Source organism: Daphnia carinata, chromosome 3 (genome assembly GCF_022539665.2).
Source record: "Daphnia carinata strain CSIRO-1 chromosome 3, CSIRO_AGI_Dcar_HiC_V3, whole genome shotgun sequence".
In the NCBI taxonomy this organism is placed as follows: Eukaryota; Metazoa; Arthropoda; class Branchiopoda; order Diplostraca; family Daphniidae; genus Daphnia; species Daphnia carinata.
In genome coordinates, this window is record NC_081333.1 from 13,048,373 (window position 1) to 13,069,779 (window position 21,407).

A 21,407-nucleotide genomic window follows, 5' to 3' on the forward strand; every position below is an offset into this window, starting at 1 on the left:
TACTGCACCAGTCAACGAGTTTGAAGTAAAACACTAGATCGTACAAGGACGAGATGATATCGATTCCCTCTCTTCCATACAAACACACGAACATGACTCGGCATTTCAACATGCAAAATAGAAAATCCCAAAAGGCCAGCAGCACGTATAGGAAGTACAGAAGGTCTCTATCATTCTACACGGAGAGATATCGAAAAGCAGATCGTCGTCTATTGGACGTCTTGTGATTTTGATTTGCTCACTTGTTTTTATTTTTAGTCGCAGCGTATGTTTTTCGGTGATAACGAGATGGTATTAGAAGAGAAAAATTAGACCTTTGGGATACGCTTTTATTGGATAGCATTCAGAGTTGTGCTTTTGACATACTACTTCCAATACTTTGATTGCAGTCTTCCAATTTCTTGTAATTCAAACCCCGAGGTAAAACCTAAATTTAAATATTTTAAATTGAAATAAGAAGACGTATGCAAATCAGAATATCGAAAGATGACTAGACAAGTAAAGAGCTTGGCAGATCGGCAGCATTTCTGGAAGACCCTCTTTGAGGCGAAGAGCTTGGCTGCCCAACTGGCCTCTCTGGCAACAGATCATATCGATGGCGTCACTTACGATGACCTGCCCCACTACGGACAAGTGCATGTTGTGGCCGAATCCGCGTCCAGCCTAGGGGACAATTTTATGAGCGATACTTTCATTGTAACAGCTCAACTTACAGCATCGGAAAACAAGACTCAGACGTTGAGTACATTTATCAAAGTAAATTATTCATTTTCTACGTGGTTCTGCCTGACTTCATCACATTGAAATTTTGGATCTTTTAAAACAGGTCCTTCCAACGAATGCGCTGTTGCGTCAGGCAGCGTACGAGGCACACACTCATCACCGTGAGATTAACATGTACCATCATTTCTTTGGCCTGCTGAGGGAAATGCATGCCGATCAACCGATCCCGCTAGACGTGCCCGATGTCTACTACACTCACATCGAGGAGATGGTCAAGGATGGAACAGATGGTTCGGGTATTTGCACGTTGCTCGAGGATCTCAAGGCACAGGGTTATCGCATGGCTGAAAAGGCACTAGGTGCTGATTATCGACACTGTCACATGGCACTGACGTCGTTGGCACATTATCACGCCTTAACTCTGAACGTCCTAAGAAAATGGACAGATCCTTCGACTGGAGAATTGTCCAACATGCCATCGACAACTGACTTTTTCTTGAAAGAAAAGACAATGTACGATATGGGCCTGCTCGAAATGATCCAAGATAATTTCAAGAATATTGTCGAATTCGCTGCAGAGGTCGAAAGACCCGACGTAAGTACCAAGTGTTACATTTTATTGAATTTTTTTCAAACGTTCTGCTTTGTTAGCTCGTCGAATGGTTAAAGGAACTGGAGGAACGTTTGCCCGACGTTATCATGTACGACACAAAGGAAAATTGCGGTCCATTGGCTTGCATCCTTCATGGCGATTTCTGGAACAACAACATGCTGTTCAAATACGATGGTCAGCAAGGAACCAATGCCAACATTCCAATCGCACTCAAAATGATTGATTTTCAAATTTCAAGAATCGGACATCCAATCAGTGACATCCTTTACTTCATGTACTCGAGCGCTGCCCCTGAAACGAGAGAGAAACATATGGTGGTTTTGCTCCGTTATTATTTCGATACTCTAACCACTGATTTGAGGTTACTTGGCATTTCGCTCGATGATTATACTTGGGAAGATTTCTTCAAAGACTACAAGAGGAGGTCGTTAACGGGGATGTTTATGGGCATCGTCGTTTTATCTTTTGTTTTGAACAAGAAAGTGCTGACCAAGTTGGACGATTTGGATGCAGAGGAGAGGCTCAAAGAACCAAAACCAGGTATTTTAATCAACCTTTAGTTTTTCTAAAACAAGTGTCTTATCATACGTGATTCAGAGTCGGACGTGGAACCAGAAAAAGGTGCCAGTGGAATGACGCTCGAATTGGAAGAAACCATGAAAAACATGATGAAATCACAGAAATTGAGCGACAATCCAACCCTTACCGATCGACTTTTGAAACTGATCGTAGAAGTTAAAGCCCTCAACAATTCTTAATACCTATATTTGCTGGTCGTGTTCCAGCGATTCTGCGCAGCTCAATTTCCAGCCATTTATTGTTTACGGCATTTTTCGGACGTCCAATAATCGACGTATATATGATTCATGCATTTTTATTCTATATTCTAATGTTTTTGAAACTAAAACTGGATAGCAAATTTCAAAGACAAATAGAAGGCCAAGGTTCCGTTCAGCGAGGGTTAAATGATGGCGATATCGGCGCAATTGACGAACGTCTCCTGCGAGCCACATCCCATTCCGGACGTTCCGTTTTTACACACGCCCCAATTGTTGCCTGAAATTTTAAAGGAACAATATTTAAATAATTTAATAAGGACTCTTTTGATTGACCAAAACATACCTGCTGTGTAGCGCCATTGGAGGACGCAATAATCGCACGAAACGTCCGCAGGAAGTTGAACAACAGGGAAATAGAGCCCGTTAGCAGATGAAACGTAGAACTGAGTCGAACCATCGATGAGTGTCAATAGATGGTCATCGAAACATTGTTGAGTGGTCAACTCTTCAACCGATTGTTTAGGGCACAAACGGAATTCAAAGTAACCCAAATGGTTCGATGTCAATTCGACAGTCAATCGTACCCACTAAAACACAAAAAATCAATCGAAATGCATTTTAATTCTATTAAATTGATGTACCGATGATTGGGCGTAAGTTTGTCCAATGATCCCAGTTCCATAGACCCCACCTTCGTCATTGTCTCTTGGCCGGGGTAGACTCCATTCATCACCACATTCACCGCAACGGCCCTGATTGACGCTGTTGAATTGAACCTAAGCATTTCAATCATTCATTAAAGAACAGTTACATAGAAATATTGAAAAGGACGTACACCATAACCGCCACAATTGAGCCCATTTTCGTTGTAATTGGGCGGAACGTTGAAACCGTACCGCCACATGGATGAACGACTTGGTGGATCCAGCATCATGCCATGCCCATCGGCTGATTGGAACAACCGACCAGAAGCAATTAGGGCGATGACCAGGCCGCAATTCATCAACAATGTCGTTGGTTTCATTCTCGAGGATTAAACGTTAAAGAAAAATAGCTTAAAAATCAAAGTTTACCTACTTGGTTCAAGCGAATAGTCCTCACATTATGCGCATGTCCTTTATATATACCGTACAAGTTATGTGTTGTACTTGATGGCAATAGGCGCGTGCTGATAGCTTTGCTTCTTATCGTTTTTTAGAGCAAAATGGACAACTGTCATCGCTAAAACGGAAAGGTTATGATTCGTTTAGACGTTGACGTCCTCTATGACAATCGGAAGCGGGCTTTTGCCATGACATCACGAGACGAATTCACAAGGATGACGTACGTTGTCAACAATCTGTACGTGCCGGTTGAACACGATCGAAATAAAATGCGGATAATGGCACGTAATGGTCCTAGCTTGACCATCAACAAGATAATTGAAGAATCACTCGTTTCAAATGTTTCTTGTCAATCAGTGTGGATAAAGACGTGATATCACTGATGCCCATGTCTTTACAGGCCAAAAACATACGAGACACTTGTTTGTCTGAAATCTTAATGGATATTTACCGTGCCCTGTTTTCCTTATGCTGCTCACAACATTGCGACATTGTAAATGGATGGGAGTGGTACGAAAATGATTTGGGATAAACGCCCCTCTTTTTCTGGACGTAATTAGACAACACCTTAGGAGATCTCACTTGGTACTCTGCGACATATCAAGTGGAATTCGACGTTTAAATAAAATGTATTGATTCAAATTCCGTTTCATAACGAAGTAAAAATTAAATCAAGATGAATAGATAATATTTTATTTGACATGCAAGTATAGATTCTGATTATATGACAATCACAAACGGGCTGGAAGAATGGATACATCCGCACAATTAACGAACGATTCCTGATAACAGTAGCCACTGCCTCCATTAGGACATAATCCTTCGCTATTGGCTGCATTAAAAAAAATGGAATAAAATAAAAAAACAGGATCTTTGATGAATTTCTTTTGATGGTGTGATATTTACCTACTGTCCAGTACCACTGGAGAACGCAATGTTGACACGTGACGCCCGCTGGTAGCCGGACAGTCGGAAAATAGAGGCCAGTTGAGCTGCCAATTTGAAATTTAGTGCCACCGTCGACTACGATCGCGTCCCCTTGTCCAGGCAATTCAACAAGTTCAAGTGGATATCTGTCCAGGCATTCCTGCGTTACTAGTTCATCAGCTGATTGTTTCGGACACAATCGGAACACGAAATCTCCCCAATGGTTGGCCGTAACGTTCACCGTAATGCGTACAACCTGTGCAACGGATCCTTAGTTAAGGCTGTACTATGTGAATCATTGAATGTACATTACCGATCCTTCGGTGTAGGTTTGGCCAATGATGCCCGTGTGGTAGATGCCCCCCTCATCGTTTGATCTCGGCCGTTCCAGCCTCCATTCGTCTCCGCATTCCCCACATCGTCCCTGATTGATGCTGTTGTGCTGAGCCTGAACAACAAGTCAATGAGTTTCATTCGATACGTGTTAAATGCTGGGTCTACTAACCTCTCTACCACCACAGTTGAGCTCCATGTCATTGTAATTTTTAGAATCTTCAGGGACGCTGAAACCGACCCTCCACATGGACGAACGACCAGGAGGATCGTACATGTAGCCGTGACTATCTACGTTCACGATGTTGCTGCTGAAGATGACCACAAACAGGAGAACAGATGAGAAGGCAACAACCAGTTTGTTCGATGACGTAATACAAACAACCATGTTGATAGATTTTTTCTTTCAAATGAAAAATCGAAATGAATTACGGCCTATTGCGTATGGTGAGTTTGGAAGCGAATCGTTTGTACAACAATTGGTTCGAGTTTGACCAAGCTCTTTATAAGGCCACTGCGAAGATAGTCAAAAGTCGCAGAGTAAAAAGATCATAAAAAACGTGATGGGATAGTGTGTATCACACTGGACCGATTGCGTCCCTCTGTTTGTTTTCATTATCTGACGGTCATTTCAATAAACGCATAACACGTCCATTTGTTCCATTGCACGTTACGTACAACAATTCTTTAGTTATTTACGTTTTTGAATTCAATGAACAACAACCATTTCGATAAATTACCAACATATTCATGGAACAAGAAGAAATTACAAGCTGAACATTATTCATTTGAGTCTAATGCTTTTTAATGTATAAATGAAGTGAAGGTGACGAAGTGATATCGCCATATCAAAACGTCATTGAAAAGCAGCGTAACTGCGTTACGAAACCAAAAGGGAAATGAAATCAACAACAGAGATAAGAAAACAATTCCATTGGCACGGAAGGAAAGTCGGAATGCTGGTATTCCCTTTTTTTCATTGTCAAAGGCCATGATGAAAGAATTCAACGATCGGCTTCGCGTGCCCAATCTGTCGTTTGAAGCAATCCCTTTGTGTCCCGCACTGCTTTTGGTCGGATAAGGCATAGAAGAACAAACATTATAGTTAATCAGGAAATAAACCGGGGAAAAGGGGAATTTCCTCTTATTATTTAAATAGCCACCACTAAATCAATGGTTGGTATGTTATATTGTATAATACTTTAAGCCATCAAACAGCGGAGAGGAAAACAACAAAGTACTTCGTTTTGCATGTAAAACGTGTATTGCTCGACAATCAATGAATAAATCAAACATTTGATCGAATTCCTCTATCACCAAAATCAAAACCCTATATAATTATATCTTGGTCAATGTAGCCTCTCGACATTTCATTAAACTAAGCCCGTGGTACAATAGCCACATCGGCGCAATTGACAAAGGTTTCCTGGTAACAATATCCATTGCCACCCCCTGGACACAGTCCGGGGCTATTACCTGCATTGGAACAAACATTCAGTTTTGTTGAAACGAAATTAAAAGAATGGCATTGAATTGCAAATGGCACCTGTGCTGTAGTACCACTGCAGGACGCAGTTTTGGCAAGTGACGCCTTCTGGTAGCCGGACACTCGGGAAATAGAGGCCAGTTGAACTGCCGATTTGAAATTTGGTGCCTTCGACTATGATCCCATCACCTTGTCCAGGCAATTCGACAAGTTCAAGTGGATATCTGTCCAGGCATTCCTGCGTCACCAGTTCATCAGCTGATTGTTTCGGGCACAATCGGAACACGAAATAGCCCAAATGATTGGCTGTTATTTGAACTGTTAGTCGAACAATCTGAAAATAAAAACAATTGAACCAAGATCGAAAGCCAAAACTTTTATAAAATATTACCGATGCTTCGACATAAGTCTGTCCGATAATGCCCGTACCATAAAGGCCTCCCTCGTCATGGGGTCTAGGCCGGCTTAGTTTATATTCATCACCGCATTCACCACAACGTCCCTGATTAACTTCGTCAAAGTGCTGAGCCTACGATCGTTAATCAAATACCTTCATTACAAAAAATTACACTCATTGTCCAGGTAAAAATGCACCTCTCTACCACCGCAATTAAGGCCCGTGTCGTTCTCGTTCATGGGCACGTTAAAACCGAACCGCCACATGGAGGATCGTCCGGGTGGATCGTAGAGAATGCCATGTCCATTCGCTATGAAGATGCAGCTGCAAATGATTAACAAGACGCCAACAAAGTCACTAAACATTTCGAAATAATTGTGTACAATTGAGGCAGAGAATTTCAGAATGTACTAGTTGCAGTTTAATTTATAACACTGACTACTGTTGATGGCTTAAACGATAACAAGTGGCAAACAATCGATATAGCCAAGTCCAACATTTTGTTGTTCAATTTCAAGATAATTTTCTGTAGGTCATCACTGTTGTTCACACTCACCGTTACTGGTCTAACCGACTGTTATCTTTTAAATGCCAATTTGGTTTACGGTTTCGTCAATCAAGCCATTTCGTGACACGATGAAATTTAATGCAAGATGGGATAAGGGACAGTCACGATTTCTCAACAGGTACTTTTTATCTCGTTGTATGATTAGGTGTTGCAATCATTTGACACCATCAATTACGCACCGAAATGATTTATTGAAGCGAGTAATGAAATTGAATTACAGTTATGCGATAATGGCCACATCAGCGCAATTAACAAATGACTCTTGATAGCAATCCACCGAATTTGTTCCATCTCCACAAAGGCCCGGACTATTACCTGTTTATATATTAGCAATTTCCGGATGAAAACAACGAGAATTAAAATTTGAATCATCTTAATTTATATTAGAATATCCTTTACCTGTCGTGTAATACCATTGCATGACGCAATGATCGCACGTTAACCCGTCAGGTAACTTAACGATCATATCGTGCCAAGTGGCCGTGTAATCCGGCACCTGATAACGAGTTGATCCATCGGATAAACGAAGTAAATAATTGTCGAGACATTCTTGCGTCACTAATTCCCCAGCTGACCGTTTTGGGCAAAGTCGAAATTCGAAATAACCCAAATGACTGGACGTTAATTCCACCGACACCCGGACGTACTGTAACACGTTTCATTATTTTTAAATGATTTGCTTTTTAAAAGGGCAATAATTTACCGAGCCTGTTTTGTAAGTTTGGCCGATCGTGCCAGTTCCATAAAGGCCACCTTCGTCGTTTGATCTCGGCCGGGGCAGACTCCATTCGTCCCCACATTCACCGCACCGGCCCTTATTGATGCTGTTGTGCTGGACCTATAAACGAGAATGCAATGAGGATGGTAGGGCCCAATCGAAAGTGATTCCTTACCGATCTTCCACCGCAATTGAGGCCGTTATCGTCGTAATTCCTGGGCGTTTGGAAACCTAATCGCCACATGGAGGACCTGGATGGAGGATCCAACATTCTTCCGTGACCTGCAACATTGTGGAGACCCCCCGCAAGGATCGCAAGCACCACCCAAACCGATAAAATCCGTACTCTTGTATAACCCTTCATCTTTCTTCCCAAATTCTTTTCTTTCTTTAGTTAAATCCAGCCGAGGTGGATGTTAATGTAGAATTGATTGGGTACAGAAAAAGTGAAACGCAGTTGCTGCTGGTGAAGCTAATTACTCTGTGACAACAGTGTCATCACAAAATTCAACTCTCTTTATACAAGAGGATGAATTACGTAACGCAGACTCTATGTATCTACAGCGTACACAATCAGCGGATTGTCCCAATTTTTATTTATCACCAACCTATCAAGCAAAAATATTAAAATGTCCGCTATAAATCTTCGATAGCGGTAGCTCATTACATTGGACTTTCCCTGTCAACATCGAGCTTACCTCGTCCCACCACAGGAATGACATCGAGAAGCTTTCGCGGCTCAACCTGCTAATCTCTGGAATTTTGCTTTTGCAAACGAAAACTGTTGACCTAACTCCTGTTGATTTAACATTGTAAAACTACAAAGCATTCACTTTGTTATCATGTATTTAAGTACATGTGAAACATCACCTTAAAAATGGCGGGGGAAATTTTGTCTGACACTTTGGAATATGACGGTACACTTGAAGAGGACGAGAATGTGTCAAAAACGATAAGGCCATCCTCACACATTAGACGCATGATCGGAAGTCTTTAGAGGAATTGAAAACGGCTCCTGTTGCTCCGTTAAAACTCTTGGCTCGTGCACAAAATGAGCTATTTCTATCCCCTAAGCACAAAAATAAAACGTTTAGGTCGGGAAAACAATTGGAAATACAGTGAACTACCTGGCTTGCTGCTGATCGGACGAAACCCGTGTTGGCCGTGACGATGACGATACCCAACTGATCGGCAGTACTGAAAATCAATCGGCTTCTCGGTTTGACGTTGCTCGTCAACTGCAACTGACCAACTCTTCCACAAGGCGTATCTTCGACAATATCCAAACGGGCAATCAATTCTCTCATGCGCTGCTTCTCTCCAGTACCACCCATTCGTTCTACCAGGGTTTGGAAATCGGTAAGGGCTTCGCGGCAAGTGACTAGATGTTTATCTTCAAACAGAGCATCTAGCTTGGGCTTGGCGGGAGATGAACGCTCCCACTCGGCTTGCTGATTATAGATGGCTCTAGGGAAAATATAATTGGCTCCACCGTTGGTCATTGAAGAAACGTATGCCACCATGCATGTGATGTCGAGGAAAAGCTTGTCACTTTGCTTGGCATTATCCAGGTTGGTATCAGGTGAAGTGGATAATCCCCTATACATTTCGTTGTATTCCTCGTACCCCTCACTGTCATCATCACTATCACTGCTGCTAGTGTCGCTTTCAGAAAATGAATTTTCCATTATGGGTCTGATTTCTCCTTCAACCTCCACTCCACGTTTCTTCAATTTCGCAACAATTGATGAGCTGATGCTGTTGAAGAAATGGAAGACAACCTGTTTGATTGAACTATTTTGAGAGTTACCATATTGGACATATTTTGGACAGTTTACCTGAGGAGGATTAAACAGGTGAGGATGTAGTCTTGCACATTTGATGTATGCTGATGCTTGATCAATCACTGATTTCTGGCCACATGAGCTTCTTCCTTTAGATATATCTTCCAGTGCTTCTGCCTTTCTGGCTATTGCTTTGTGCCAAACTGTCCCTCCTTCGGACACAACATCCACCTCAATGCGGTTACTGGAGCCATTCTTTAAACTGAAAGGCTATAGGTCAATAGTAATTGTTACAAAATCAATAAAAAAAATTTAAATTTTTATAATACTTTAAAGATAGCTGTTGGACTTTCACATTTATGAAGAATGTCCACGACAGCAGCCAATGAACCTAAATTGCTAGATAACATGTGCTCCTTCTTTACTTCCATTTTGACATCCAGTAGCTGCAGGAAAAATGACATATTAATCATTGAAAAATGCATAACAACTATGACTTCCTGAGCCTAATTTACTCTTTGTAAGAACTTTATTTCAGAACGAATGCGTCTTTCAAGTTTTTTACTGCCTTCCACGTTGGCAAAATGACAGTGCATTTGTTGCAAGAGGTTTTCACCTTCTTGAACTTTACACAATACGAGGTTCTTCAAGTCTTCAATATCAGATTCCATTTTAAATGTATCGAGTGTTGATAGTTAACTCAAATTTAATTAGAAATTTTTTTTTTAATTAGAATTTTTTGCAAATCGCCTTCGTCAGCATTGAATTCGCGGTCATAGTTCGTCTGCTAATCAAAACATTCACTTTCGCCATCTATCGGTAAGTTTTTACCAATGTTATTGGAAAAATCCACCACCTAGCGGTTTAAATAAACACTATTTCGAACAATTCATTTTCCCGCCCTGACATTGATCAGGCAGCTTTCACATTACTCTCACTACAGATATTACTGATTTCATTAAACTCTTTGCGAATCTTGTAAATTCCGACATACTTCCTTATATTCAAAATATTTAAAAAGTACGTGCCTTTTTTCACCTCCACTTAACCTGAATATCTTTTTACGTGGTTGTCTTGATCACTTTTGTACCCACTCACCAAAGCCCTTTGTTTAACTTGTTCATGATGTTCCTCTATCCTAGGATTGTGTAACCGACGAGCATTTCGTTCATCGTTCTTGACAAATGGCTTGCCCTGACAATAAAGAGCCAAATACTAGTTGTGAGACTGGTAAACTTGTAGATGATGAAGAAGATAATGGTGTCACACTTGAAGAAATTCTAGAAGAGGAAGCCCAATTGGAGGAAGATGCTAATGCTGTTTTAGGTGGCTCAGATGATGCAAATTGCACTTATCGTCTAGTAATTTTTCCAAAGTCACAATGGAGTATTATCATTGCTAACAGGAAAATTTGTAGGGATATGTCAACCGTCAAGCTCTCTATGCTTGTGTAACTTGCAGGCAGCGTTCAGGAAATCTGACTCAACTGGCTGGTGTTTGCTTAGCTTGCAGTTACCACTGTCATGATGGGCATGAACTTATTGAATTGTATACAAAAAGGTATGGATATATCTCTGCTATATCAAATGAAAAGGAAATCTATTACAATTTCTTTGTTTCAGGAACTTTTGTTGTGACTGTGGAAATTCAAAATTTCCCACCAATAAATGCACTTTGGCAACAGTAAAACAATTTTAAAGTTTTTTTTCGTACTTGCAATGTGATATTTTAAATTTTATTATAGGAGAAGTCAGAATTGAATGAAAACAACAGCTATAATCAAAATTTTTTGGGAAAATACTGCACTTGCCAAAAACCATATCCTGATCCTGATGACACAAATCCTGATGAAATGGTTCAATGCATCATGTGTGAAGATTGGCACCACAACAAGGTTTGTCTTTCCCCAATACCAAAAAATTTATAATCGATGTTATTAATAAAAATTTTTCACAGCATTTGGGTAGTAGTCCGCCTCCGGATCAAGATTATTCCGAGATGATATGTGGCCAATGCATGGAGAAATACCCTTTCCTCAATGCCTATCTACAACCAATAGAAACCGAGCAAACGTCGGTTTGCAGGCTAAGCAAACTAGAAGCTATCGAGAAAGACCAGCTGAATGTGAAGAAAGCAACGTTTTGGCCGGAAGGATGGCGGAATAAGCTTTGCAGATGCGAAAAGTGTTTGGTAAGTCATAAAATGTTACATTTTTTTCTGGTATTGATGGTTTTTTTATTTGTAATTCAGGCATTATACGCAGATAAAAAGATCCAATATCTTACGGATGATCAGGACACAGTAGAGCATTACGAACAAAAAGGCAAGATGGCGTGTGTCAACCGACCGTCTAATAACGAGCGACTTATGGAAGCTCTTTCCTCATTGGATCGCATCCAACAAGTCGAAGCTATCACAGAGTACCAAAGTTTCGCGGCTGAATTGAAAGATTACCTGAAAACGTTTGCTGATAACAAAAGAGTCGTTCGAGAGGAAGACATTACGGAATTTTTTGGTCGTTTGAAGGAGCGTAAACGACGTCGTCTTGATGGCGAATCAGCTGGAATGCCACATTTCTGTCGCTAGTAATCACCCTTTCAACCGATGCCCCAGATCCTCCATCTATATCATTTATCTGGATTGACTGTGATTCAACCTTTGTAGTATTTTTTTCTTTAATTTGGACGCCGATATAAAAACAAGTTGATTAATCCATAAAGTTAGGGGGGGGGGGGGGACGACGATTGCGAACATGTAAGTTTTTTTTTCATATTCTGATAAACGAGAAGGACTACATTGAAAAGACATTTAGATTTTTGTGTTTATTCACACGAGAATTTCATCAATTCTTTTATTCCCGTCAGCTCAGTGTCGTGCATTTTCTGAATTAAAGGAGAAATTCTCCTGATACAAAAAGAAAGAGTACATGAAAAACGCTTAAATTGGTCGTGAACGGTGTAATAAATCTAATAATGGCTGTTGCTGCGACGCATGTTAAAAATGAGAACAGCAAACATTACGGTACCTAGCTCTAGCGGAATAAGATTGAACTAATTTCGTCACACACAGCTGGTTGGCCCGTCGTTTCTGTGTGGATTGCACTACGGCACCATCCAGTTATCAGAGAACCAGGAGACATCGAAGTTATTGTGTCAGAATAAAAAAAAACCTTTGGACGTGAAGTTTTAGTGTACGTGAAGTAAAGGTGAAGTTAAATAGTTGAAATGGAGTGTATCAATTGACCTTAAAGATTTTTCTCTCGTCTCTTAGTCGTCTCGTGTGTGTGTGTGTGTGTATGTGTGTGTGGGATTACCAAGGCCATTGCTGTGTGTGTGTTGCAGCGTATAGGAAAAAAAGGAACAGATATTTCTGAACTCGATCCAATTGTATGAAAGACCTCGTGTGGTTTTGTTTCTCTTTGTGGGGGGGTTGGCCCACTTTTTTCCCCTTCATTTGGACAACCACTTGTCTTACTATCTCAAAGGAACCTGAAAAACATCTTGATCACAGGGTAAGAATGGCTACTTTGTTCATCTTCTTCCTTTGTTTCATCATACTTTCTCATTTTTTAATCATCAGCCAATTCAGGTTATCACAACAACATTCTCATTTTCCCCGAAGATCAGGTCACTATTCGTTGAGGAAAGAAGCAGCCCATGTTTTGCTAGGAAAACAGAAAGTGATTTATTATTCACATTACGTGGCCAAATAATGGGGCTAGATGGATGGCAAAATGAATTGCTTTTCAAAGTTCGAAGGCATGATCTGACAAATGTAGGGATGATCAATAAAGAATGGGGTATGCAAACATGCCGTGTGTCGCGTGTCGTTGCTACGTCGATACTTGCAACAAACACAGAGAGAGAAGCTAGTACTGGCAGTGAGTCAAACAGAAAAAAATGGTCAAAAGTAAAGGGTTAAAAATGGGGCCTAGATGAAGTTGAGGTTTGGGTCGAGAAGATCGCGGATTTATTAATAGCACATCAAAATGGCGTTGGTTGGAGTCTTGCCCGGCCGCATTCCAATACGTTGTCAAAATGTAGAAAGGAACTAAGACGACGTCGTTGAAGCTTGTCAATTGTTTGTAGGTCTTTGGGATTGCGTAACGTCGATTCGTCAACAGCTATCGATGCAGTAAAGACTTGTTTCGTATTTAAAACAAACATTTGAATAGCAGTGAAGGGGGTAGTAGGCGCCAATGAGGCCGGAACAGCCCGTGTGTTTATTATTATTGCTATTAATTTTGTAGATTCCATTGCTTGTGCGCCATAAGGCGAATTGGAACAGAGAAAAGACAGTTAAATGACCTCAATTGTACTCATGTTCTTCTTCTTTTGGAACAGGTTTTCGGGGCCCGAAGAACCAAAAAAAGGAGGAGACATTTGAGTAAACGAAATGGCGGACGTCGATCCCGAGACGCTGCTCGAATGGCTGACGATGGGGCTCGGGCAGGAAGAGCTGGCCGAACGGGACATGCAGCTCGTGGCCCTGGAACAGCTTTGCATGCTCCTCCTCATGTCCGACAATGTCGACCGATGTTTCGAGAGGTACAACAGATGGACATTTTTTATTGTTACTGATTTAAACGATCCATCAATCATAGCTGTCCACCCCGGACGTTTCTGCCGGCCTTGTGCCGTATCCTATTGGATAAAACGGCACCCGATTCGGTGCTGGAAGTGACGGCCCGTGCCATCACTTATTACCTGGATGTCTCGGCCGAGTGCACTCGACGCGTCGTCGCCGTTGATGGAGCTGTCAAGGCCCTATGCGGCCGGCTGGGCACCGCCGACCTCCAGCAACGCACCTCCCGCGATCTGGCTGAGCAATGCGTCAAGGTGAATATTTAAATCGATGGTTCCAATAAGTCCTTTTTTAAATGTCTTGTTCCATCCCGATACTTGAAGGTCATGGAATTGATTTGCACTCGTGAAGCTGGGGCCGTTTTTGAAGCCGGAGGATTGCAATGTGTTTTGTCTTTCATCCGAGACGCTGGAACTCTTGTTCATAAAGATACTCTCCACTCTGCCATGGTCGTCGTCTCGAGACTGTGTTCCAAAGTGGAACCCCACGATCAAGGATTGGCCGCTTGCGTCGATGCGTTGTCCACTTTACTTCAACACGAAGACGGACACGTGGCAGATGGCGCTCTGAGATGTTTTGCCTCTTTGGCCGACCGTTTCACTCGACGTGGCATCGATCCGGGCCCGTTGGCCGAGCACGGACTCGTTTCGGCTCTCCTTTTCCGCCTCTCAAACGCAGCTGGAACTCCATCCTCGCAACAAACAACAACATCCCCTGCAGCGGGAGGATCGGCCACTGCGTCCGCCACAACTTCGAATACAGTCGAAACGGCTGGAACGAATAAATCGGCCACGTGCAGCTCATCCATATCGACAGTCATCAGTTTATTATCGACGTTGTGCCGCGGTTCGCCCGGCATCACGCACGATCTGCTCCGTTCGGAACTGCCGGACGCTATTGAACGGGCAGTGAACGGCGAAGAGCGTTGCATCCTGGACACGATGAGGCTCGTCGATTTGCTTCTCGTTCTCCTCTTTGAAGGACGCAAAGCTCTGCCACGTAGTGGAGGAGGTGGACTGGCCAACCCTACCAACAGCTCCACAGCGCCCACTACACCCGGATCCACCATCCGAGGCGGAAGCAGCGGTACGACGGGCTCCATGTTGCGTCGATTGGACAGCGCTGGAGAACGGACACATCGGCAGCTGATCGACTGCATCCGCAGCAAAGATACGGATGCACTGATCGATGCCATCGATTCGGGCGGAATCGAAGTCAACTTTATGGATGACGTCGGCCAAACTCTGCTCAACTGGGCGTCTGCTTTCGGCACGCAAGAGATGGTCGAATTTTTGTGCGAACGCGGCGCCGACGTCAACAAGGGCCAGCGCTCCTCTTCCCTTCATTACGTAATTTTGAATTTTGCATACATTTAAAAACCATTTAATGACATTTAATTTAATTTTAAAGGCTGCTTGCTTTGGCCGGCCGGCCATCGCCAAAGTTCTTTTGCGTTACGGAGCCAATCCGGATTTACGCGATGAGGATGGCAAGACGCCATTGGACAAGGCTCGTGAACGCAACGACGAAGGCCACCGTGAAGTGGCCGCCATTTTGCAATCTCCCGGCGAATGGATGATTACGCCTACATCTTCAACTCCACCCAATCCGTCATCCATGGCCGATGCGTCCGGCCAATTCTCCGGACAACAGCGACGAGGAGACGCTTTGACCCCCGGATCCACTTGCGTCTCGGAAGATTCGTCCATTTTATCAGACGGAGCGACGACGGAGCCAAAGGGCGATCCGGATATGGCGCCCGTCTATCTTCGACGCCTCTTGCCCGTCTTTTGCCACACTTTCCAGAGCAGCATGATCGCTTCGGTGCGCAAGGCCAGCTTGACCATCATCAAAAAGATGGTGCACTACACTCAGCCGGTCCTCCTCAACTCGCTCTGCTCCCACGAGTCGAACGTTTTCATCTCGACGCTCGTCGAAGTCGTCGCCGCCGTTCTGGACAACGAAGAGGACGAAGATGGACATTTAGTCTGCATGCACATCATCCACGATCTGATGAACAAATCCCCAGAGACGTTCCTCGATCACTTTGCCCGTCTGGGAATCTTTAGCAAAGTCCAGATGTTGGCCAGCAGTGGCGGTGTGGACGACGGCCAGGAAACGAACAGCGACAACGCCGCCGGACAAGAGCCGGAAGCGGAACGGCCTGAAGTAGAAGAAGGAGTAACTATAACGACCGGTGCGGAAGGCAAAGCTCAGGCCGAACTGGCTGACCCTGCGGTCCAGAAACCGCAAGTGGAAACGACCGCTCAAGTGGCGGTGGACGTGGTTAAGGAGTTGATGGCCGGCCGGCCTTACCACTGGAGGGACTGGTGCATCGCTCGCGGTCGCGATTGCCTCTACATCTGGAGCGACGCTGCGGCTTTGGAACTGTCCAACGGCTCTAACGGCTGGTTCCGCTTCATCTTGGACGGCAAATTGGCCACCATGTACTCGTCCGGAAGCCCCGAAGGCGGGTCGGACAGTTCGGAGAATCGCGGCGAGTTCCTGGACAAACTGCAACGCGTTCGCACTCAAATCAAACCTGGAACGATCAGTCAGGCCATTTTCCCGGCCGGTGGGAAGTGCTCGGACGGCCTACGTCTCACCGTGGGCAATTGGTCGTTATCCTCCAGCAAAGACGGAGAGCTGGTCATTCAGAATTCAGACGGCCAACAACAGGCGACCATATTACGCGAAGATTTGCCCGGCTTCTTGTTTGAATCCAACCGCGGCACTAAGCACACTTTTACGGCCGAAACGGCCCTCGGTCCCGAATTAGCCGCCGGATGGGCGCCCGTTCATTACCTGGGCACGGGCGGCAGACGCAGCGCCTCCGGTTCAGGTGCCGGACGAACGGGGCTGGTCAGCGGCGGGCGGTTCCGTTCGTCGCAAGTGGAGGCCACCAAGCAGAAAGTGCGGGCACAAGCTCACGAGATTTATCAGCGCTACTTCCAAGCGGCACAGGCCCAGCCGAGAGGAGTCGTGGCCCGTCTGGCCGCCATCGTCGTGCACATTGAACGCGGATGCGCGGCCCAGGAGAACAACCGCGAACAGCAGCACGGATCGCAAGGGAGCGGAGCCGGAGCTTGGCGTGATCTACTCCGTTCGGCCCTCAACGATTTCCGTTCGCTTTTGGAAGGAGAGGACACGAGCCTCTCGGCCTTTGAATTGCAGTCCAGCGGCCTCGTTCAGGCTCTTCATCGGCTCCTTTCGCCCGCTGGACTGGATGATTATCTGCAGGGCACTCGACGTGGAAATCGATTGCTGCGCCAACGAGTGGCCATTTTCCGCGAATGTTTCCAGTCAGCTGATTATTTGTATCAAAATGGACCGAAAGGGCCGGCTACTTGTCTCGTTCGCAAGTTAGTGTCTGTTATGGAATCGATCGAGAAATTGCCCGTCTATTTGTACGACGCAGCTGGAGGATCGACCAACGGCCTTCAGACGCTGACCAGACGTCTGCGTTTCCGCCTGGAACGAAGCCCCGGCGAAACCGGGTTGACGGACCGGACGGGACGGGCTTTAAAGACGGAGCCTCTCACTACCGTCTGTCAATTAGAGAAATACCTGCTCAAGATGGTGGCCAAGCAGTGGTACGATTACGAACGTTCTTCGTTGGCGTTTGTGCGCAAAATTCAAGCGGCCACATCGACAACATCAGCCGGACCGGCCGCCTCTCCGTTGATTTTTCGGCACACGCGCGATTTCGACGAAGGCGGCATCATCTATTGGCTGGGCACCAACGGCAAAACCGTCCCTGATTGGGTCAATCCAGCTCAGGTAATTTAACGACATCTGTTGGGAGTTTTGAGCATTAATTTCATTTGATTTTTTGGATAAAGGTGGGACTGGTGGTCGTGACCTGCTCCGAGGGACGTAATTTGCCTTATGGCCACTTGGAAGACATTTTGTCTCGCGACAGCGCCGCCCTGAACTGTCACACAAACGACGACAAACGATCGTGGTTCGCCGTCGATCTTGGCCTCTGGCTTCTACCAACCGCCTACACTTTGCGCCACGCCCGCGGCTACGGCAAATCCGCGCTACGTCATTGGCTCCTCCAAGTCTCCAAGGACGGACTCACCTGGACGACGCTCTTTACTCACGTCGACGATTGTTCGCTCAATGAACCAGGATCGACGGCCACTTGGCCGTTGGAGCCGCCTAGCGGAGAGACGCAGGGATGGAGGCACATCCGCATTCAGCAGATGGGCAAAAACGCGTCGGGACAGACGCACTATCTCAGCCTTAGCGGATTGGAGCTCTACGGAACGGTGACGGGCGTCTGCCAAGATTTGGGGCGGGCAGCTAGAGAAGCCGAAGCCAATTTGAGGCGACAGAGACGGATGGTCCGACACCAGATGCTCCGCCATCTCGTTCCAGGTGCCCGTGTCGTCCGCGGACTCGATTGGAAGTGGCGCGACCAGGACGGATCGACCACGACGGCAGCCACGGCCGCAGGTTTGGCCCAGCAAGCGGAAGGAACAGTGACGGGCGAGTTGCACAACGGCTGGATTGACGTCACGTGGGATCACGGCGGATCCAATTCGTATCGCATGGGCGCCGAAGGCAAATACGATTTGAGATTGGCTCCTTCCTACGATCCGGAAGCGGCCCAACAACAGACACCGGCCACGTCCAGCAAAACTCCTTCATCTTCTTCCTCCACCCTCAAGACGATGAATTTAGACAAACCGTCGTCGGCTTCTGTCAAGTCTTCGACGCCTATTTCCACCGGAGCCGGAAGCGTTTTGGCCGGCAGTCGCAAGTCCAGCTCGACGCCTAGTTTGCCCGAAGCGACGGGAGCCGTCAAATCCTCTGTAGCGTCCACCGAACAGGCCACGTCGGTCGATAATCTGTTGACTTCCGCAGCGGCCGCATCCGCAGTGGCCGATAGCGTCTTGAGTTTGGCCAGCGCCGAGGCCGGATTGGTCTCTTTCGAACGCGTGCGAGGCGACAGCACTGGAACGCAAAGCACCGACGACGATGAAGCCACTTCGACGGCCGTCGCTGCGCTCGTAGGGGCCCTCAGTCTGATGGACCCTGCTGGATCATCGACGGAAGTCGGGACGGGCGAGTCTCAAGTGTCGGACAGTCACCGGAACGCTAAGAATACCTATTTGGCCGGCCAATCGACTGGAACACAATTAGCTGATCATCATTTATTGGCTTCGGCCAATTCGGCTAGTGGCGTCGCTTCACCGGCCGCAGCGGCCGCCGCCGCGGCTGCCGCTGCCCTCGATGGGATCGTCGTCGACGATTCGCTAATGGCCGACGTGACGGAAGAGATGCTGGAGATCAACGCTTTTGACCTCCTTCGCAGTCTCGAACGTCAGGCGAGTCAAATCCAAGATGAAGCTGAAACGATGGCGGCCGCTACCTCCGCCCTATCTCGCGTCGAAGTAGCCGGACAGCAACAGCAACAGCAACAGCAAGGCGAAGATGAACAAGACGATGTCTCATCACCTCCTTCTCCTCCTCAATCGGTCAAAGTGACTTCCGGTCCAGCATCAGGCGTTCGCACTTCAGGTTCGATGAGCGTCAGCGTCCCCAATTTAACGACATCATCAGAACCTGAACGTGAAGTGGGTGGAGGACCCACTCCGGCCGCTTTCCTCGAAAGCTTTGCCAATGTAGCCCGAAGGTAAAAACAGCTTTTAAACATTCAAAAAAGAATTTGTTTTAATTTAATTAATAACCATTTTTGATTGACAGACGCCACCAAGCGGGAAATGCAAACAGTGGAAGTGGAGCTACAGGAGGAAGCGCGTCGGGTTCGCCCGTCGAATCGTCAAACGCCAATCGATCCGGCGGATCGCACGGCAGCGGAGCTGGACCCATGGCCGCTGGTGCGAATGGAACCAATGCCGTTAACGTCTCGTCTTCTTCTTCTTCCCCTTCGTCCAACGCGGCATCGTCGCTGCTCTTCCCGCGTGGACCCAATTCCGTTTCCAGCCTCGTCCGGCTGGCCCTTTCGTCCAATTTCCCGGGCGGACTGCTCAGCACGGCCCAGAGTTACCCGAGTTTGAGCAACACGTTGAGCAGCCTGTCTTCGGTGGCATCTCACGCTGTTTCCATGGCCGGCGCTTCGTCCACCAATTTACACCACGGACACGCTGGAGCCGGCCAGGGGCATCAACAGACGGGCGGAAGTCACGGACTGAGCCAAGCTCTGTCGATGAGCCTGACCGGATCGAGCGATTCCGAACAAGTGAGTCTGGAAGATTTCCTGGAGAGCTGCAGGGCGGGCACGTTGCTGGCCGAACTGGAAGACGACGACGAATTGCCGGAACCCGACGAGGACGACAACGAAGACGATGACGAGAACGAGGACGATGAAGACTTTGAAGAAGTGACGGAAGAAGACAGTGGTGGAGGTGGAGTGGGTAGTCTCGTCGGAGGCTCGGGAGATGGCGCCACACGACACGTGACGGGCAACACCAAACGGCGCAGTTGGGATGACGAGTTCGTCCTGAAACGGCAATTTTCCGCTTTGATTCCGGCCTTCGATCCGCGACCGGGCCGCACCAATGTCCACCAAACGTCTGATTTAGAAATTCCTCCGCCAGGTGCCGCCACTGAAGGAGCTCAAGGAGCTGAGGCCATTTTTTCTTCTTCCTCCTCTTCTTCCTCCTCGATCATGGCCCCTGGTCAGCAGCAACAACAGCCGCTTCAATCCGATGTGGAAGCCGATGCTGACTTGGTGCCTCAACCCAAGTTACATCTCATCTTGCGCGGGCCGGGCTTGCCCAACATCCCAGATGTTGAAATCGAGTTGACGGACGGCGATTGGACCGTCTTCAAAGCAGTGCAAAAATTGATCCAGTCATCAGCGCTGGGCACCCGACAAGAGAAGTTGAGGCGCATCTGGGAGCCGACCTACACTGTCGTCTACAAAGAACTGAAGGACGAAGCCGGAGCGGTCGTTATTGGCCCATCGGCCGGACTGAGCGACGCCAACAGCATGGGCCAACAGCGTCGGCTGATGGACGACGAGCTCTTCTTGCCCGACTTCGACGTCAACACGCAAACGAGCAACACGGTGGGATCGTGCAGCGTCGGAGACGTCCTCCTCCTCCTCCGGCAGCTGTACATCCTGAGCAGCCGGCCTCCGGGTCCAGGCGAGCAGCTGGAAGTGGAACAACAGCAACATCAGTCTCATCACAGCGCTACGATTTTCATCCCGCTCGAAGAGTTCAGCAGCAAGAAAGTGACGAACAAGTTGACACAACAACTCTCTGATCCTCTTGTCGTCTCTTCCGGCGCTCTGCCGGCCTGGTGCGAGCAGCTTTTGACTGTTTGCCCGATGTTGGTGCCTTTTGAGACCCGCCAAATGTACTTCCAGGCCACGGCTTTTGGAACATCTCGGTAATTTCATTTTTAATTAATTTA

The 21,407-nt window shown here is 46.4% G+C and overlaps 8 protein-coding genes across 10 annotated transcripts in view; 3 read left to right on the forward strand and 5 right to left on the reverse strand.

Moving 5' to 3' along the window:
* Positions 1 to 179: 179 nt before the first annotated feature.
* Positions 180 to 2,170, forward strand: LOC130698644 (uncharacterized). The gene is made up of 5 exons (XM_057521333.2): positions 180 to 420; positions 476 to 756; positions 827 to 1,318; positions 1,375 to 1,876; positions 1,934 to 2,170. Exons 2-5 carry the CDS (start codon positions 487 to 489, stop codon positions 2,092 to 2,094), a joined length of 1,425 nt encoding a protein of 474 aa, XP_057377316.1. The 5' UTR covers positions 180 to 420; positions 476 to 486; the 3' UTR covers positions 2,095 to 2,170.
* Positions 2,171 to 2,268: 98 nt separating this feature from the next.
* Positions 2,269 to 3,154, reverse strand: LOC130698651 (uncharacterized). The gene is made up of 4 exons (XM_057521339.1): positions 2,951 to 3,154; positions 2,757 to 2,891; positions 2,459 to 2,702; positions 2,269 to 2,392 (listed from the first exon to the last, which is right to left on the reverse strand). The coding sequence occupies exons 1-4, from the start codon at positions 3,137 to 3,139 to the stop codon at positions 2,298 to 2,300; spliced, it is 663 nt and encodes a 220-aa protein (XP_057377322.1). The 5' UTR covers positions 3,140 to 3,154; the 3' UTR covers positions 2,269 to 2,297.
* Positions 3,155 to 3,833: 679 nt separating this feature from the next.
* On the reverse strand, positions 3,834 to 4,881 carry LOC130698646 (uncharacterized). The gene is made up of 4 exons (XM_057521335.2): positions 4,651 to 4,881; positions 4,459 to 4,593; positions 4,125 to 4,401; positions 3,834 to 4,050 (listed from the first exon to the last, which is right to left on the reverse strand). The coding sequence occupies exons 1-4, from the start codon at positions 4,864 to 4,866 to the stop codon at positions 3,950 to 3,952; spliced, it is 729 nt and encodes a 242-aa protein (XP_057377318.1). The 5' UTR covers positions 4,867 to 4,881; the 3' UTR covers positions 3,834 to 3,949.
* Positions 4,882 to 5,801: 920 nt separating this feature from the next.
* Positions 5,802 to 6,741, reverse strand: LOC130698648 (uncharacterized). The gene is made up of 4 exons (XM_057521337.1): positions 6,559 to 6,741; positions 6,356 to 6,493; positions 6,025 to 6,298; positions 5,802 to 5,954 (listed from the first exon to the last, which is right to left on the reverse strand). The coding sequence occupies exons 1-4, from the start codon at positions 6,724 to 6,726 to the stop codon at positions 5,857 to 5,859; spliced, it is 678 nt and encodes a 225-aa protein (XP_057377320.1). The 5' UTR covers positions 6,727 to 6,741; the 3' UTR covers positions 5,802 to 5,856.
* A 365-nt stretch (positions 6,742 to 7,106) lies between these two features.
* On the reverse strand, positions 7,107 to 8,080 carry LOC130698650 (uncharacterized). The gene is made up of 4 exons (XM_057521338.2): positions 7,823 to 8,080; positions 7,633 to 7,767; positions 7,329 to 7,575; positions 7,107 to 7,244 (listed from the first exon to the last, which is right to left on the reverse strand). Exons 1-4 carry the CDS (start codon positions 8,009 to 8,011, stop codon positions 7,150 to 7,152), a joined length of 666 nt encoding a protein of 221 aa, XP_057377321.1. The 5' UTR covers positions 8,012 to 8,080; the 3' UTR covers positions 7,107 to 7,149.
* A 440-nt stretch (positions 8,081 to 8,520) lies between these two features.
* Positions 8,521 to 10,176, reverse strand: LOC130698658 (UPF0415 protein C7orf25 homolog). Its single transcript, XM_057521345.2, has 5 exons — positions 9,947 to 10,176; positions 9,761 to 9,877; positions 9,486 to 9,701; positions 8,775 to 9,428; positions 8,521 to 8,716 (listed from the first exon to the last, which is right to left on the reverse strand). The coding sequence occupies exons 1-5, from the start codon at positions 10,100 to 10,102 to the stop codon at positions 8,612 to 8,614; spliced, it is 1,248 nt and encodes a 415-aa protein (XP_057377328.1). The 5' UTR covers positions 10,103 to 10,176; the 3' UTR covers positions 8,521 to 8,611.
* A 160-nt stretch (positions 10,177 to 10,336) lies between these two features.
* LOC130698656 (putative E3 ubiquitin-protein ligase UBR7) lies at positions 10,337 to 12,151 on the forward strand. 2 transcript variants are annotated; one of them, XM_057521343.2, is made up of 7 exons: positions 10,337 to 10,451; positions 10,574 to 10,792; positions 10,849 to 10,991; positions 11,054 to 11,114; positions 11,176 to 11,325; positions 11,388 to 11,621; positions 11,682 to 12,151. In XM_057521343.2, exons 2-7 carry the CDS (start codon positions 10,616 to 10,618, stop codon positions 12,015 to 12,017), a joined length of 1,101 nt encoding a protein of 366 aa, XP_057377326.1. In that variant the 5' UTR covers positions 10,337 to 10,451; positions 10,574 to 10,615; the 3' UTR covers positions 12,018 to 12,151. The 2 variants fall into 2 exon arrangements, with proteins under 2 accessions (XP_057377326.1, XP_057377327.1); XM_057521344.2 differs by lacking the exon at positions 10,337 to 10,451 and having other exon boundaries at positions 10,466 to 10,792.
* A 630-nt stretch (positions 12,152 to 12,781) lies between these two features.
* LOC130698614 (E3 ubiquitin-protein ligase Ufd4-like) overlaps positions 12,782 to 21,407 on the forward strand; it is a 43,782-nt gene continuing 35,156 nt past the window's right edge. For both annotated transcript variants that reach the window (XM_059494525.1, XM_057521300.2), the window contains exons 1-7: positions 12,782 to 12,942; positions 13,775 to 13,978; positions 14,035 to 14,269; positions 14,339 to 15,364; positions 15,426 to 17,795; positions 17,858 to 19,659; positions 19,731 to 21,383. In XM_059494525.1, the coding sequence (XP_059350508.1) occupies positions 13,827 to 13,978; positions 14,035 to 14,269; positions 14,339 to 15,364; positions 15,426 to 17,795; positions 17,858 to 19,659; positions 19,731 to 21,383 (7,238 nt within the window). In that variant the 5' untranslated portion in view covers positions 12,782 to 12,942; positions 13,775 to 13,826. The remainder of the gene's footprint in view (positions 12,943 to 13,774; positions 13,979 to 14,034; positions 14,270 to 14,338; positions 15,365 to 15,425; positions 17,796 to 17,857; positions 19,660 to 19,730; positions 21,384 to 21,407) is intronic.